The 17,734-nt window shown below is 37.5% G+C and overlaps 1 protein-coding gene across 4 annotated transcripts in view; it reads left to right on the top strand.

Moving 5' to 3' along the window:
• wech overlaps nucleotides 1-17,734 on the top strand; it is a 47,785-nt gene that overhangs the window by 28,490 nt on the left and 1,561 nt on the right. For 3 of the 4 annotated variants that reach the window (XM_065226716.1, XM_065226714.1, XM_065226717.1), the window contains one exon: nucleotides 10,313-12,464. In XM_065226716.1, coding sequence (XP_065082788.1) covers nucleotides 10,320-12,464 — 2,145 coding nt within the window. In that variant the 5' untranslated portion in view covers nucleotides 10,313-10,319. The remainder of the gene's footprint in view (nucleotides 1-10,312; nucleotides 12,465-17,734) is intronic. The other variant, XM_065226718.1, reaches the window with a different exon arrangement.

Here is a 17,734-nt window from a genome sequence, read left to right as displayed (position 1 = left end):
GGAGAACTTATAATGTAATGATTGTAATTATACTAATGCAAAAAGGTACAGGTCTAGAAAGCTCTCAATTGACAACTGTGGAAGTGAATCCTGATGAATGTGGCCTTTTATAAGAGAACGCCTAAAAATAAAAGAAGAAGGATTATTACTTTTCATTTAATTCCACTGCCTTAATTGCTTATGCTTCACCGGTCCGCGTATTTTGTGCACAATGTGCAGACTTCTTCAGTGATTGTACTAATACCCGAATCGTTGAGCATCTTTGTAATAGAGAGCATCTAAGTGCATCTTTGCAATAGGTTCTCGATTAATTTTCTTAAGGAAAAACGCGTGCTTTAAGTAGGGTCTCGTCGGGTCATTCATAACCCTAACTTCTATTTGATTTAATTTTTAACCTTGCTAGCATCCAGTTTAATTTTAGTTTTTTGATAGCTCGTCTATATTACATACCCGTTGGAGTGTAAATTTTGGTATATTTTGAAAGTGTAATCATGCTGATTTGTAATAGTCTAAGTGTATTAAATTGATGGTATTTGGTTATAAGACACTGCTTTGCTGTGTTGTCTTCGTGTTAAAAAATGTCAGATCGATATCCTACTAACTTATATCAATAACAGGTTCTGGATAAGAGCAGTTATTAAGCCGTGATTACCTTGAAGCATATGATGCTGCTCATTGAAATTTGACCCCATTCTAAGGCATCGTGTTACATCTCTGTTTCAAGTAGTTATAAATAAGTGTAAGGCCAGAAGAATCCGTCATCCTGTATCGCATCTACCCAAACCGTATCCTTTTGCGTATTTCTTTTTTCGTTCCTCGTTCGCGTATAATAATGGCAGAAATTCAGAGCAAAGTTTCTGGCTTTGGCACCGAAGCATACAACACTATGGCTCCGGTCTGTCCCTTTGACGCCGTCCCAAACCCCTCCGAGGGAGATCGAGCCAACAAATGTGCAATATGTACAAACGGCTGGTATTTAACGAATTCGGGCCATCCCATTAGAGCGTACAATTTGACTAGGTTCAAGGCTTATTCTCGAATATCCCTCCGGGTGGCATCCACCGTGCATGGCAAATTCTTGCAGCATCCCTTTTAGCTACATCGTCCTTTGTGTGCTATTCTGTGCCTCTCTGTTACTCAAATGTGGATGGAGCACAACTAAAATGCAGTCAGATAAGACAATCCATACGCAACACATCCGGCTGATGTGGTGTTTAAAATGCATACTATTCACCATAGCATAGCTTGAATAAAGCTAATAAGCTGCACTCAAAAAAATAATTACATTTTTGAATACCCAATAGATTTTTTTTTGAGAGCTTCTCAAACGAACTCATAATTGGGAATCGCCCCAAAAAATCACATTAACCTTAGGTATCCAATGAAATTTGTGTGAATTATCAATGTTATGTGAATTTCAGTTAATATAATTAATTTTGTTATTGGAAAACTATCATGGGTGTTCTCAACGGAAACTATGAAAACTTTGTTAAGTGTATTTTTAATAATAAATAATAAGAATTTCATAGTAGTTTAAGCTGCTCTTTCACGCATAAGTGTCCCATGGTCCATAAGGTTTATACGGAACAGTTATGCGTATAACGGAAGTATAGTCAAGCTTCAGAGTAAATGGTGAATACATTCGCTGAATATGTTCGTGCATGATTTTATTCGCCCTATAGTGAGCAATGTATCAAAAGATTGGAAAGAATGGAGAGTTGCAGCTGAAAAAGTAACAGAAAGAGGATTTTTGATGATGAAGTCGAAGCTGGTGCTGATGATGATAATGATGATGGTGATGATGGGGTGCATCCGATGAACTCATGTCAGCATGGTTAAAGTAAAACAAATTTTATCATTCTAGCTTTTCTAGTTTCTCTGATGCATTCTTGCAACGTAGCTACATCTTTTTCGTGGGTTAATTCACGAGACGAGGATACAAAAGGACGATAGATTAAATCAGATATAATACAGTCTATCTTAGTTGATATTCAATCAATCAGAAAAAAATCATAATTTTCAAAAACCATTTAGATAACATTTAGATCGATTTATGCACAACAAAAACAAAAAAATATCATCACATCAAAGAGTATGCGCGGGCTCTTATAGCTGTCGACTGCAGCAGCTGTGTTTTTCGGTGTCTGTTTAGCCGATAACAGCTATTGTTTTGGTGATTTCGACAGTGAGCATGCATAAGGACGTATACGCGATGATCGATTCTCTTCATCGATTTTCTCTTTGCATTGCTACAGCTAAGCGAAACAATTGTCTAAAATTTGTTCAATGCAGAGTTGTAACAGGTTGTATTAACTATCAAAAGCAACAGCAAACGTACCGAGAAACGATAAATCCAGCGAGTTATTAACAAAAGAGAAAATCGACGAAGAGAATCGATCATCGCGTTTACGCCCTTATGCATAATCACTGTCAATTTGTTAATTGACTGCTTTTCTCGTTACCGTTGTTGGAAGTGAACAACAAAGGCCACAACCCACACCGTTCAAAAAATTCATGTAAATTTCTGCGAGATATAGCGCAGATAAGATTAACGCTAGATTTGGTATAAATTTACGCGATATTTCAAGTAAATTTAAGCGCGATGTCACCTAAATTAGCACTATTATATGCAAGCTTGTAAACAATTTCGCTGTTTATCCCAAGTATAGCTCAAAATTAAACGAAGGGAGATTTTACGCGATATTTAAAATTCAGAGTTTTCTTCTGTGCATGGCCGAAACGTTGGGCAGATTGTATCGTAGTCTTTAGAGATTAAACTAAGTCCCAGTCATCACCATCATTAAATCAACTGGAGATGTTCGTTGAAATAATGCTAAACCATGCACCGTATGAAAAATTCATGTAAATATCTGCGATATTTAGCGCACACATTTATTAACGCTGGATTTGGCGTAATTTTACACGATGTTTCTTTTAAATTTAAGCGCAATATCGCATAAATCTGCATTATTGTACACAAGTTTGTAGGTAATTTCTATGCTTTTGCCAACCAAGGTTGCAAATGCTCATTTCAGCTAAAACAATGTTTTTATTTATTATGAAATAATTAGATGCCATGATCATATTTTGAATTGGTAGGATACAAGAAGAAGTTGCAAAGAATGTGTTTGACATATTAAACCTGTTTATTTCACTTCAAGAGAGTCACAATCAGTGATTTTTCACAAACTCACTCACTCACTCACTCACTCACTCAGCGATCAGAGAATCACTGATTGTGACTCATAGAAAGCAAAATTTGCAGGTTTTATGTTTCAAACGCATACTTTGTAACCTCTTCTTGTAAGTTACAAGTAAAACATGTCATCATACCATCTTTTGGTTTCATTATTCCGAAAAACATTATTTTAGCTGAAATGAGTATTTGCAACCTTGTTGCCAACTATAGCTGAAAATCAAACGAGAGAAAATTTTACGCGAGAGTTCAAATTTAAAATTTTTATCTCTGAAGGTGAAACTTAATATTTTGTTATAGCACAGATTCCGTTCAGTTGGAAGCTACCCAACAAAAAATTTGAGCTAATTAAAAGCTGAAGAAGCGATTTTTTAGCTGAAGCAGCATATTTTTGTTTGAATATTCAACTTTCAATGTTAGTTGGGTAGTTACCGGATTGCGGAGAAGTCAGCTTTTTCATAAAGTTGAAAACGGCAAAATCAAGGCAGTATGCAATGCTAAATAATTCTGAGCAATGCATTTTTCATGATGCTGATGGAAAACTTAGCATGACGATAAAAAAAATGTAAGGCACACCTTTAAACACATTTTCTTTGGAAAGTTCATCCCCGAGTAGCACACTTATCACAATAAGTTACAGCAACTTGTTTATGACTGAAATAAGTCGTATATAAGTTTCTACAATTGATTTGTGACAAGCGTGCTACTAGGGTCACTTTGAAGTACGTGACCTATCTGGCGAGTACATTCTTTATCATTTCAAAAAGATCGATCTGATATAAAAGTAGGGTCCGTTAGAGTTTCCAGCAAAATCGTTAAAATCCGTAAACGGTAGTTTAATTCAATTGCTACGTTTTCAAGTAAGCTGCAGTTTTCTGCATCCTCTATAAATCACCAAGATTTAGAAAACACACCAAAAAGAAGAGTATTAACGTAAATATACGATATTTAAGTGTAAATGCTGTTGATATATCGCATTGTCAAAGTAACATAAATTGACTGAATCGCCAACGTGCAAATGCATATTAATGTGGATCATTTTTAATGTGAGCTTCTAGTAGCCCCATAATCATCAGAAAAGCGAGTTTCTAGTAACCTTATTTGATGTTTGGTTTTGATTTGCACGGCGTGCAGTTTAGCGGGGTTCAAACTTAAAAGTGTGCAGATTAAGAACGGTCAGATTACCGGGGGCCCACGGTATATACATTTCTAGATAAACATTTCAAAAGATCCTATCTGCATTTATCGATTCTCTTAATCGACTTTCTTTTTCGTTAATAACTCAGCTGCAAAACCTTGTAAACCTGTTGTATTTGACGTTTTGGACGCTAGATAAAAACCTCGTTTATCAAACTATGTGGTGAAATTAGCACGAAATCTGTTTGCATATCAGTGGTTATAAAAAGAGAAAGCTGATAAAGAGAATTGATCAAAGCAGATAGGACCATTTGAAATGTTCATCGAGATTTGTCTGCAGAGCGAAAACCCAGATCGGCCAAAGTATGTAACATGCACAAAATTTCAGACGGGTAAAAAATTAAAACTGATAAAAATTGTTTTGTAATAAACGGATTCTTATTGAAACTTACATTAAATTTAAGAACTATGTTTTGAATATAAATGAGCTTAATTCCAGCACATTTGGTGCATTTTAGTCCAGGAAATTCTATTTTTAAATCCAGCTTCCCACTTTCGGTTATGGTGGCTTGCACGGGTTTTAAAATGCAGCGTTCGCTGTTGTTTTTTAAACTAACTAGTCTTTAGTAACTGCCTGAATTTTTAAAGAGACGACATCTTAACCATTTGACAGGTCTTCTGCTCGATTGGAATAACTTTCATTTTCCTCTGTTCCTAGGAGAGGGAAAGGAAGAATGGAAACGTCAAACATCCAGTAAGTGTCTAAAACTACTATAAAGCAGCATTTTAAAATCGCGTAGACCGCCATTACCGAGCGTGGAAAGCTGGATAGGCTACTAAAAAAAGCGTGTTGTTAAAAATGTTAAAATGTCTTACTTTTTTTTTATTATAGAGGGTTTTACCGACACAGTTCATTCGCCTCTTAATTTCTTACTGCTTGAACCAATTACGCTCTAAATTGTACCGATTTATTTCGAATACTTGATCAACTTGATCAGATTTCAGAATATTTAATGACATGCGGAGCAGCTATGGCTCTTTTATCTTGTTTGAAGAGGAGTCAAAATTACAATGTTAAAGGGTGATACGGTCAAAATTTGGTCAAGGGAAAACGCGTGTAAATCGGTGAAATCGTTTATTTAAAAAAATCAAATTAAATTTCTTTTTCAAGTTCAATTAGTATAAAATTCAGGAAAAATATTCAGTTAGGCTTCCGCTTTTCCAAATCCGAATTGCCGGGCCTTACGCTTGACCCCTGCCATCAGATTTTGTACAGCCACCTTGTCCACCTTCTTCGCCGCAGAAAGCCAGTTTGCCTTGAACTGCTGCTCGCCCTTAGCAGTTTTTTGGTCTTCTTTAGGTTCCGCTTGACAATAGCCCAGTATTTCTCAATTGGGCGGAGCTCTGCGTGCGAGTAGCTCGGATTTTCGCGATGCGCGAGCAAAATTTTGATACGCTGCTCTTCTTGCTTGGACGGCATTTTGACAACTGAAGAATGAATTCCAAAATCAAAATAGGAGCAACATTCTACACACACACACCTTCAAAATGAGGGGTGTTCAGGTTTTTTAAATGCAAAATTGAAAGAAATACGTCAAGTTGATATTGACCAAATTTTGACCGTATCACCCTTTATATAATTATGTCCGGTACTGTATGTCATCCAATAACATTTGAGACATACCGTTACGTTAGTTTTCGGGAGCCTTGGTCAGGTCATATCGAGGCGGAGGAGTAGCGCATGGCCGCGGAGGATCAGCGAATAAAATTGCGCTATTTGTGCCGTAATGCTCGATCCTGTTGTCTAAATGACGTTTCATATTGCGTGACAGTCGTCGTCGTCATCACCGGAACAAAGACAGTAGCTAGTGTAGAACATGGTCGAAATAGTGCAGAAAAATTGTTTTCTTGGTAAAATATGACGTATGCTTAACAGAGGACATCATGGTTTGATGCAACACAAGAGGTTCGGTGGCCTAGAGGCAAACGTTTTTGCTTTCTGAGAGGAAGAGATGGTGGGTTTTATTCCAGGCCCCTTGGCATTACTGAGTTCATAGGGGCACATCATTTGCCTACCAGCCATAGTCATATTCGTGTGAATTTCGGAAAACAATCTATTACATCAGTACTATGATCACAACACTTACCCTGATCCTAACCTAACCAAACCTAACATACTCACAAAATCTCCTCCCCTATGACCTTAGTGGGGACGCAGAGGTAACACGGACCCCAAAACTACAAAGTTCTCTATAATATTCCTTTCTTATTTAAAACTGATTGCAAGTACAATATGGAGTTCAGGAAGCTTGTACACTGAAAGGCATTCGTGTTTATTTCAGGTACCGTGGGGACGTAATTTGTGATAAGCCCGGTCCGTTTCAAATTGTACCATTATTTATGTACGGCCCTTATATTTGAAATGACGTTTCACATTCATCTAGTTATGGCCAATTTTCATTCGAATAATCGATTAATCAATTAACGAACCGAAAAGTAAAATATTTTTAATCGGTTATATCATGCCGATATAAGCTTTAACTTCTCCAGAAGATCATCAGCAATCGTTTCAAACATGTGCTGCGCTCTCATTGGTGGAAAAATGACAGCACAGCAAACAAAAAATAATCGATTAGGGTGGGTGAGCCAGTAGTGGAGGTACTTACCCAATTTATTAATAAAACAATAAATATAAGATGTACACACAATCGTTATACGTAAATTTATAGCTTTCAACCTCTATTTTGATAGAAAAATATTACTTTGTAATATAATTGCATACAGTTTTAGAAAACTCGTCCTCCATTAATAGGAACACTGTTCCAGTAGTTGTGGTAGTTACTAACTTTGGTTCCTATAATAGTGGAATGCGTTGGTTTCTTATGGGTTCCACTATTATAGGAACACTACCGCAACTATAGTGCGAAGGACTGAAAATCTTAAAGAAAAATAATTATTTGACGTTACTTTTGGGCAAATTTTAAGATTGAAATATGCAAATATGCTTTATTTTAGGAGAGCTATCGATGACAAATAATCATATCCGGGTCCTCCTCACTATTCCGGCTCCATACCGCAACTATCGGTACACCACTATTACTGGAACACCTACCCTAGTTGTTTATCGAGTAATTATAAAATGGGTTAAATTCTGCGATATCTAGCGTACACATTATTACACACTAACTTTAGATTACTGGAGTCAGTAAAATTGTACTGGGTTTTTGTTAATTGCGGATCGCCCAGTAGTCATCACAGAAATAATTTGCATTACCGAACTGTCCGTAAAGTCAATCTGTCAAAAATAACTGTTCATTCAGTAATTGGTTCGAGTTGCGTATACTGGAAAACCCAGTATTTTCTTTTTGTTTATTTTGCTGCAATTTAACTGAAAAGACAGTTATTTGGTCCATTATTATACCGTGTTACCCAGGTATATTAAAAGTAGTGAATTGGCAGTCATAAAAGCATGAATCCTGGTGCAATTCACCGTTTATAATATGCCAATTAATATGACGACTTAATCCCTTGACGTACCCCGGAATAGCGCGTCGACAGTGAAAGCAAACAATGCAAACATCCATTTTCTTAATCAAAATTTGTTGGATACCAAGGAACTGCAAAGAGAGTAACGTGTTGGTACTAACGAAATAGTTCTTCAATTTCGCTGTCGAGCTTTCTCAGTTCCGTCATGATATAATTCAAATTTTAACAAAACCGCGCGATTAAACACTTGCTCCCGGATTTTACTGAAGCTAAAATGGCGGCGGGAATAAAATTGACAGGTTAGAGTTTTACAATTCGTGGTCGGTAAAACAAGGTGGCTATTTTGCTGACCAGTCGGTAAAAAAATAAAGACTACTTTGGGTACAGTAATTATTTTTGCTGACTTTTCGTGAAATCACTAAAATTTGGAAATTAACGACTTTCTCAGTAAATAAATATTCTGTGTTCAGTATTTTGCATCAAACGATACCGAAGTTCAGTTTGTGTTTTGCAAAACGTCGGTTATTCACCTGATTTAAACTGAATGTTCAGTAAATCTTTCGTTTTACCGTGTAAGCCCAGTACAAAAAAATACCGAACAACTAAATGCTGGATTAGTGTGTAACGCTATATTTGGCGTAAGTTTACACGATATTTCATATAAGCACGATATCGCATAAATCAGCAATGTTGTATAAAAAACGTGCAACCAACTTCGATGATAATGCCAACTTCTGTGTATGTATGTGGTGTATGTCAACTCAACGCAAACGGATTTAATGTGCGTGGCCCTTGAGAATCGACGGTAACTGCAAAATCCATTCAGTTGATTCATTGTGCAATTACACGGATTCTGATCAATCATGGAGTAGCAACCAGTCAATCTTTGTCAAGTTGTACATCTTTTGTGCTCGATGTTTATTTATTAATTAGACTTCGACTTTATGGTACATATTTTTTTAATAATGTTTTAGACACATTATTTTAGGGGTGAATGACCAAAACCCGGTTATAGGTTAAAAAAAAGACACATTTTATCATATTATTCAGTAAAAGTATTGGGGGTACCTAAAGATTCGAATTCCTATCTCAAATTTTCTAAATTTCACGGAATTCTGAGCTGTGAGCTTAAACAGTTCCGATAAGTTTGGCAATTCTAAGTATCTAGTGGAAAAAGTTGTAAATAAATCCTGGAAGAATATCGAAAAAATTTAGTAGTTCTGAATTTCTGAAATTTAGAATTTCAGGAATTTCAAAAGTTATGAGAGTTGTGAGATCAAGGAGTTCTGATGATTTCAAGCAATCGAAATGTTCCGAAAGATACTAAATATATGTCTAATTCATTGAATAATTTTGAAATCACTCATTAAATTGAAAAAAATCACTCACAAATTGTTGTAGAACTAGGTATATCAAATTTAAATGAAATCAAATACAAAATTTTGTCATAAAACTAGTGAAATGTCATAAAACTATTTATTTTAGTTGATACTAATTTATTTACCTCTCATCTACACAACTTGTTGGTTTTTTGAAGGTTTAGCAATTATGTTGGACAGTTAAACTTTTTGTAATTATGTTTTATTCTTTTCCATCAGTGCCACTGATAGTACTGACTGGCAGCCGCTCCCTTCTTGCAATTTTGTTCTTTTGTAAATCAAGAAACTTCGAGTTACACACTTAGAAATAACTAATTTTACAAGTGACGGAATCCGTCTTTGACGTAACAGATGAGACGTACACAAACATGTCATGTAATATTAAATGCTCCGAGACTGAAAATTTCGTTGCTCGACGAAAAGTACGTTTGATTGAGTTATATTTCGCGTCTGTTATGACTCAAATTTATGTCAAAATTGACGCTCGTATATGTCACTCTCAGAGCACCTAAATTTACATGATTTTTTCTAAGTGTGTATTTAGCTATTAATTTAAATAGTAAATTACTTTACCTTTAATAAAATTTAATGTTTAAATTAGGAATGCAGGTTTACCGGCAAAGGATTTTTAAGTGAACCTTTTTAGATTACTGCCACATTGTTTAAACCGATTTTCAGCTATTTTTAAGTAGTTTTACATTTTGTGAGTTTGAACAGATATCTGATTACATAACTTTCAATTGAATTTTGTGGGAATTGAAATTTTTATTTTTTTAAAACGTTGAAATTTTAACATAATGATTTTTTAAATTTTTTTTAACATTGACTCGAAAAACAATCAGAGTTCTCGGAAGTTTCATTAGAACGAAAAAAAAAATCAGTAAACTGAAGTTGTAAAAAGGATTAAATTAACAATCTATGAACTAACTATTCTGTTCTAATGGAAAAATTCATAACTTGCAACTATAATTCATAACTTGCAACTATGACGATATCTGTTTAAGAGCGAATTTGTTCGACAACAACTTTTCAGTTTACAGTTTATCCGAAAAAAAACATAAATAATAAATATTTTACTAATTTATAAATTCGTATCATTCCTTTTCCATTTTAGAACCGCTATGGCACTTTTATCCAATGGTGCTTCGTCAATGCAGATAACACCACAGTCTGGAAACTCCAACCAGCCGAACAAAGATGGCAACGTTGACTTCAACTCAAACGATCACATCTTCTTCTCAAATCTATTTAATGCTTTGCCCCGATGGGATTCTCCGGGGAAGGCTAGCTCCGGACCGGTAACTGTACCGCAGAGGTTAGTGCGCTACTTTGTTAAAAGAACCTCATCAATTAAAATTCCACCTTTTTTCAGCGCCAGTAGCAGTGCTACCAGTTTCAGTAATCCTGCCTCTCTGGAAAGAGACAGTTTGAGCCTTACCGATGACGTATTATTTTCCAACGTACTAGGCGCAATAGGTACCTCCAGTGGAAGCGCCCCAACCAATGATATTTTGGGTGCAATAGGAACTCATATGACACCGAGTACTTCGCCGCAAACGAATTCGTCCAACGGAAGCTCACACTGCGCGTCTTCGTTAGGAGCTGTTTGCGGTCGTTGCGATACTCATGCGATCAGCCGTTGTCTCGACTGCAATGATGTTCTGTGTGAGGATTGTACCCATGGGCACAATAAGAACACCTTCGCCAAGGATCACTGTGTCATTTCAATACACACGATCTCGCCGCTGGGATCGGCTGCGGGTGCACAAAGTGTCCCAGTGGCACATCAGCCTCATTGTGATGTTCACGGTGAAGTGCTGCGTTATTTGTGTGAATCATGCAAGAAAATTGTCTGCCAGGAATGTACCCTGTGGGATCACAAGGATCATTCATGTATCCCGGTGGTAAACGTATCGCAAGGTGCTTCGGATAAAATCATGTCAATAATCGAGAGCGGAAAGCTAGGAACCAAGTACATTAAAGCTAGCATTGACCGCGCTGTGACTTATTCACAGGCAGTGGAAAGAGATGCCATGGAAGCATCGGCAAGGATTCGAAAGGCAATGCGACATTTCATATTGGCTGCAGAAGACCGTGAACGTACTCTGCTGGAACGTGTTGACAAGTTTCGGCAACAAAAATTGACATCTCTTTCAGACCAAATGGCAGGTTTAAGGGCAGCTTTGGCTGGTCTTTCTCAAACATCAGACATGCTTACAAAAGCTTTGGATTCGGTAGCTTCCATGAATAATATGGACATAGCAAAAACCCTAACGGCTGGTGAAAACCAGATGGAACAGTTTGCTGCCATGTACAAGAATCTACAACCCAAAGAAGAATTCATAACATTTGTAGCGCCAAATTTTGAACTGCTTCAAGATATCCGTATGCAAGGTGACGTGCTTCTTGTTGGTCAACGAAGCAATTCATTTTCGAATGGTTCTAACGTATGTATTCAGCCACCAAGTGGAAACATACTAACTCGCCGTCCTATAGTTCGTAGTTCTACCCCAGCCCAACGACTGAGTGTGAGTTCATCGTCCTCCTGGGACCAGATCCCATCATCTAAGACTGTACTCGGGACATCTCCGACATCAATCGGGATTGGTCCGATTCCAGGAATGCCTGTATTAGGGCAATGTATTCCTGGATGCGCCTCACACGTTTCGGCGAAACCAGCTGTTGGACCAAGTACTACTTTCGGATTTGATGGCCATGAAGATGGTCAAGTTTCACGTCCTTGGGGAATTGCTGTTGACAAAGATGGGCATGTTCTGGTGGCAGATCGTCGCAATAATAGGGTTCAAGTGTTTTACCCTGACGGTACATTCAAGCTAAAATTCGGCTCTAAAGGAACAGCAAATGGGCAATTTGATCTTCCTGCCGGAATCTGTACTGATGGTCAGAATCGGATCATAGTAGTTGACAAGGACAACCATCGTGTGCAGGTGTTCTCAGCAAATGGATTGTTCCTGTTGAAATTCGGAAGCTACGGAAAGGATTGTGGTCAGTTCCAGTACCCTTGGGATGTGGCAGTCAATGTCAAAGGAGAAATATTGGTGACGGATTCGCGTAACCATCGAATCCAGCTGTTCAACTCGGAGGGACAGTTTATTTCCCGTTTCAGCTTTGATGGAGTCAACCACAGCCGTTACTTAAAGGGGTTGACTACGCCTCGTGGAGCTTGCTTCACACCTCAAGGTGATGTTATCATATCGGACTTTGAAAATCACCGCTTGCTGCTGATAGATGCAACGTTAACTAAGGTACTTAAGCCGGGGGAATCGTAATGTAATACACTTACAGCGTTATCCCTGTACTTCCCAGAAGGTTTTTGGTTGTTCTGAGATGTATAAATGTATGTTTGAAAAAAAAAAGTGCTAGAAGAAAAGATGTTCCAAACAGCCTAAAATTATCGAATCCATAAAAATTAATTGTTGAAAATCAATAGTATGCTAATGGTTTTTTTTTCAATAGTTCTCAGTTGAATCCTCAAGAATACATGTGGACGAGAATAATGAACACATGGAGAAGTTTAAATAAGTACGGACTATTTAATTGACAAACAAAAGACGGACCGAAAAGTTAGGGATCACCTGTTCTACCATGGGAAGGAGAGGGTTAAAGCATGAAAATCCCGTAAAATTTCCTACCAAACGTCCGAGAAATCCGACTCAAATATGAGTTCCGTTTGTCGTTTATTCAATTTCACAAAACGCAGGTTCAAATATCTACTTGATTATCAGGAAAATTGAGGAAAATTTGGCTCAGTCCACGAGTATACCTACTACTAGACTGATTGAAATTGTCCTCGATTTTTATCTTATTCGAGAAGATTTTTGAGAGGAAACGAGCAAAGTTTACACAATCTACACACTTAGAAATAACTAATTTTACACGCAGGGCTGGTAGCAGGTCACTTTTTAGTGACTTGGACACTATTTTCAAGTCAGTCACTATAAAGTCACTTTTTTCATCAAAAAGTCACTAAAGTCACTATTCCTTTAAATTGAGTCACTTTTTTACGACTCCATGGACTCACCTAACACTGTAGCTCAGACCGGCTCACGATGAGTTTGGAAAAAGTACTTGTACTCGGCCCGCGGAATGTTGATAGTTTTGAGTTAGCATCATTATTCAGTTTATCGTTTTATGCTTTTTGGACTGTGCTATTCAGTAAAGGTGGTTTGTTCAAGAAAACTGCAAAACAATACCAAGTCAAATTGTCCCACAGCGAAAAGTAACCGCAAGTCAGCCTCATTAGGAAAAGGTTTTGATTTCATTAAATAAACTTAATATAACGTCACAGCTATATTTTCAGGCTTGTTTCTAAAGAATTAAGAATTTGTACAATACATCGCATCATGAGATTTGACTCAAGATAGATTCTGTCCACTTCCCCTAGGGTATCCAGAACATGTCCGAGTGTGAGCAATGTGGTAATGGTCAGCGGGCATGTTGGAAATCAAGAGCAAATTGTCATTGCGTCGAAAGTAACAAAGGCAATCAAAGTCGAGCTATCAGTGTCAATCGATGCTCCTGCTAAAACACTAATATAGGATCACATTCCATTTTTAAATTTATTTACCAGTCAAATTGCTTTTCGACGTAATCACCTTCCGATCAAAATATTTTTCGATGTTACTTAAGTCACCCGATTTCTATGGAGATGCCGTTTGTCTTAAGTAACATCGTTTCGCTTTATCATTATTAAAGTGAATAAATCGAACTGTTTGATGCTAAAATGATTTCCGTGGTCCTAAAATGATGAATGGGCTGCACGAAGGAGACGCGATTGATAATTCTCCAGATTATCCTGGTAAATACACTTTGACTTAAGTAACATAAGGGGGCCACCAAACGACGTATAATAACTCAAAACCCAGTATTTTTAGCATGAAAGCTAGCGATCTGCTTTGTATAATTAAAATCCTGCTAAATATGTTAAACGTTGCTATCGCTGTGAGATTATATGTGTTTAATTGGAAATAGGAATAACTTTTCGGTCATCAAAACAAAACTTTATTTTTCTCGGATCATTGCGAATCTTACTTTCGACATAATGAAAATTTGCACTTGAAATCCCTAATCCGAAGTTGATTGCTGCCAGCTCAGTAACAAAAACGGAACAAGGTTCCTGAAGTTTGCGGAAGGCGGTACAGTTTTTATTGAATACACCGAAGCCAGTGGATCCATTAAGATCATAAGTTATTTTATAAAGAGTTATGAGGTCTCCCGGATGAGCACACCACCATGTGCCTCAAATTCAATAGAGTAAGTTGATCCTCTGCTGACATTGTTGCTTAAAATACGTAATGTGGATATTCCAAGCAGGGTTGCTTTCACTCACTTGGTATAAAAAAATGTTTTTCGGAATTATTAAATCATTAGATGTTATAATTGTAATTAGTACTTGTAAGTTACAAAAAGAGGTCGTGAAGTATGTCCTTGACATATAAAACCTGTCAATATTGCTTTTAGTGCTTATAATAAGCGATTTGACGATTTGTGAGCGCTCACTCTGAGTGAACGCTCACGAATCATAAGATCGCTGATTGTGACGCTTTGAAAGCGAAATTGACAGACGTATTATGAGACAATCACATACTTCACGACCTCTTCTTGTAACTTACAAGTACTAATTACCATTATAATGATTTAATAATTCCGAAAAACGATTTTTTATAACAAGTGAGTGGAAGCAACCCTGATTCAAAGTGCTATTTGAATCAAACCAGACCTCAAGGTACTTGCACGGCATGTGGACCTCTTACGGAAACCACACCGTCATCTGCAAGTTGTCTTACACACTTAATCACGGGTTCCATGTTCGGTATTTTTTTTACAGTTTTCGAACTGTAAATCACAAAAAATACCCATCATTCAGCTATTCTCAACAAAACTGCTGATGGTCAGTAGCTATTGCGACAAACTACTGAATACGGTAAAAGCATGTACTGAATTTACCGTAAAATAACATGCAAACATTTCTTTGGTTTGTTTTTTCCGTCGATCTTGTTTTCCGTGCTGAGCACCAATGCTACCGACGTGCCAGGAAGGCAGCTCCCACACCTGGACCCTACCTATCGACCCATCAACACATGAACCGGGGACCAACGGCTTTACTTCCCATCCGAAGCAAGGCGTTATCAAGCTTACCACTACACCACCGGCGCCGTTACCGTAAAATAACAGCTTTACGGTGATTGAATGAAACTCAGTAAAATGGAGTACCGAGTTTTCAGTATTCATTGATTTTTACTGAAATTTACTGAAAATTGCTGATCGGTGTGATCAGCAATTTTCAGTAAATTTCAGTAAAAATCAATGAATACTGAAAACAAATTATATAGGGGAATTTACGTATTCTCGTCAATCTAAGCAGTGTCCACACTTCTATTAGCATTTTCTCAGCGTCACGCACATATATGACGTGTCTGTTGGTTTCCATTCATCTGCTGCTTGCTTCTCTATCCATTTTAATCGACAGATTTCTTCAAAACTGTTTGAAAGCGTTTTTACAACGCTCCAAACTTCTCAGGTGAGTGTGACTATTGTCGGCAGCCTCGTTTTCTTCGGCAACCTTCCCATTAGAACTGCGTGTTAACCAGCTGTTCTATTATCGGCAACTTGAAATCAACCCCATTTTAGAGTACGTATGCTTCATTTGAATAAAAATCTGCCATAACAGGACTGCTCAGACGTACACATACAATCAGATTGAAGCTGAAAGACTAAAGAATCGTTTGGATGCATTCAGGGAAGTGTTTTGATGGGAAAACATAGTGAAATTAACGTTTAAATTTTGGTTGCCGAAAACAGTCAATGGGTGCCGAAGCCGACATTTACCCTACGCCATCTTCCTCCGTTCTACCTCGCTGACTTGACAACGGAAATATCCGCGTGAAGAAGCAAACAATTGTGAAAATCAATGAAACATCTGGAAGTCGATGCAGAAGTGCAGAAACTGCCACAAAATTGAGCAGTTTCTGCACTAATGCATCGACTTCCAGATGTTTGATTTTGAAGCAGAACCATTCAATACAATTGCCTTATAGAGCTCCAGACTTCGTCACGCAATCCAGCACACCGAGAGAGCCACAATCCGGTTGAATCATCAGGAAGCGCTGACCGCTCAACCAGAACTAGTTCAGAATCACGGCTACTCCACCACTAAACATGTTAACCTCAGTTCCGGAAAAAAAATCGTTCAAAATGTATCCAAAATAATCATTTAGCAGTTAATCATTGTATTTACAAATTTATTGAATTATTCATAAAAATACCTACTGAAAAAAATACTGATAAACTCAGCAAAAAAATGTAAACAAATAATTTACTGAAAAAGACAGCAATTATTCTACTGACTATAACGGTAATTTCTTACATTTCAGAGATTCTGCGATTTACGGAGTTTTCAGTTAAATCAAAAAGTACTCAGTTGATTACTGCAAACTCAGCTGTTTGAAAACCCAGTAAAATTTTACCGACTCCGGTAATCTAAACTCTGTGTGTAGCGTGCCATTGTTCTGCCAAGGCCCATGAACTAATTCTGGAAGTTGTCAGTTGTCCAAGGGAAAATTTCATTTGCTTTTCTGACAACAATTTTTCAAGAAATTATTAAAAATTCCAGAAAGTTCACATCTGTGCAGATTGAATAAATTTCAATGAAAACTGAATCAAAAGCCCCCTTAATGTCCAAGAATACTGAAGTCAATTACTCCTTGTGCACAAAGATCAAAGCAGCGCTGTACAATCGTTTGTTCCTTTGCTCTTGCGGAACCTAAACTGTGTATTTGATCGCAAGTAATTTGATTCGACCCACTGATCGAGTCTCTGAAGGATAATTTTCTCCAACAATTACCTAATGCATGAATAAGTCTAGCAAGCACCTTTTAGCGATGTCTGGGAGAATTGAATTTAATCATATCGCTTCCTGGTGAGGAGTTGTTCGATGAAAGAAGAGCCATAGAGAATTCTAGCATTATGAATGGTCTATCCAGAGAGCCGCCGCTCGGAGACGCTTCTCGAAGAATATGTTGTGCTAGAACTGAGTCCGGAGATTCATCGGTTGGGGTATTCTTTACTCTTATTAGAAGATGAGCGGTTACGTATGTTGCGAGTCACCCTCCACAAGAGGGTCATTGAGGTTTCTCGTGAGAGTCCCTCGACGAAACTGCACCAATAACCGCGTTTTTTAGCTTTGACTAATTGTTTCAGCTTTGTCTCAAGCTTTAAGTATTCCTCGAAGTAGGTATGTGGAGGTTTTGTGTCTACGAAAAACTTTGAAAGCATCAGATTTGTCTACATACAATTTTGTGCATTCTTTGTTCCATCCAGGTGTGGCTGGTCTCCTTTTGAAAGGTGCACTTGGAACTTTTCTTGTATGTCCTTCCAGGGACCTTTGGTATATCAAAACGGTGAGGAATCGATATTCTTCTAATGGTGGAAGCGTATCTATTGATTCGACATCCATTGTCACCGCCGTTGCATATTTCTGCCAGTCGATGTTCCTTGTAAGATCAAATGGAAATCG

Source organism: Ochlerotatus camptorhynchus, unplaced genomic scaffold (assembly GCF_037179485.1).
Source record: "Ochlerotatus camptorhynchus isolate MF236.1 unplaced genomic scaffold, CSIRO-AGI_Acam_v1.1 ptg000258l, whole genome shotgun sequence".
In the NCBI taxonomy this organism is placed as follows: domain Eukaryota; kingdom Metazoa; phylum Arthropoda; class Insecta; order Diptera; family Culicidae; genus Ochlerotatus; species Ochlerotatus camptorhynchus.
Note: the sequence above shows the minus strand (reverse complement) of the source record. Positions and strands in the feature narration are given on the sequence as shown.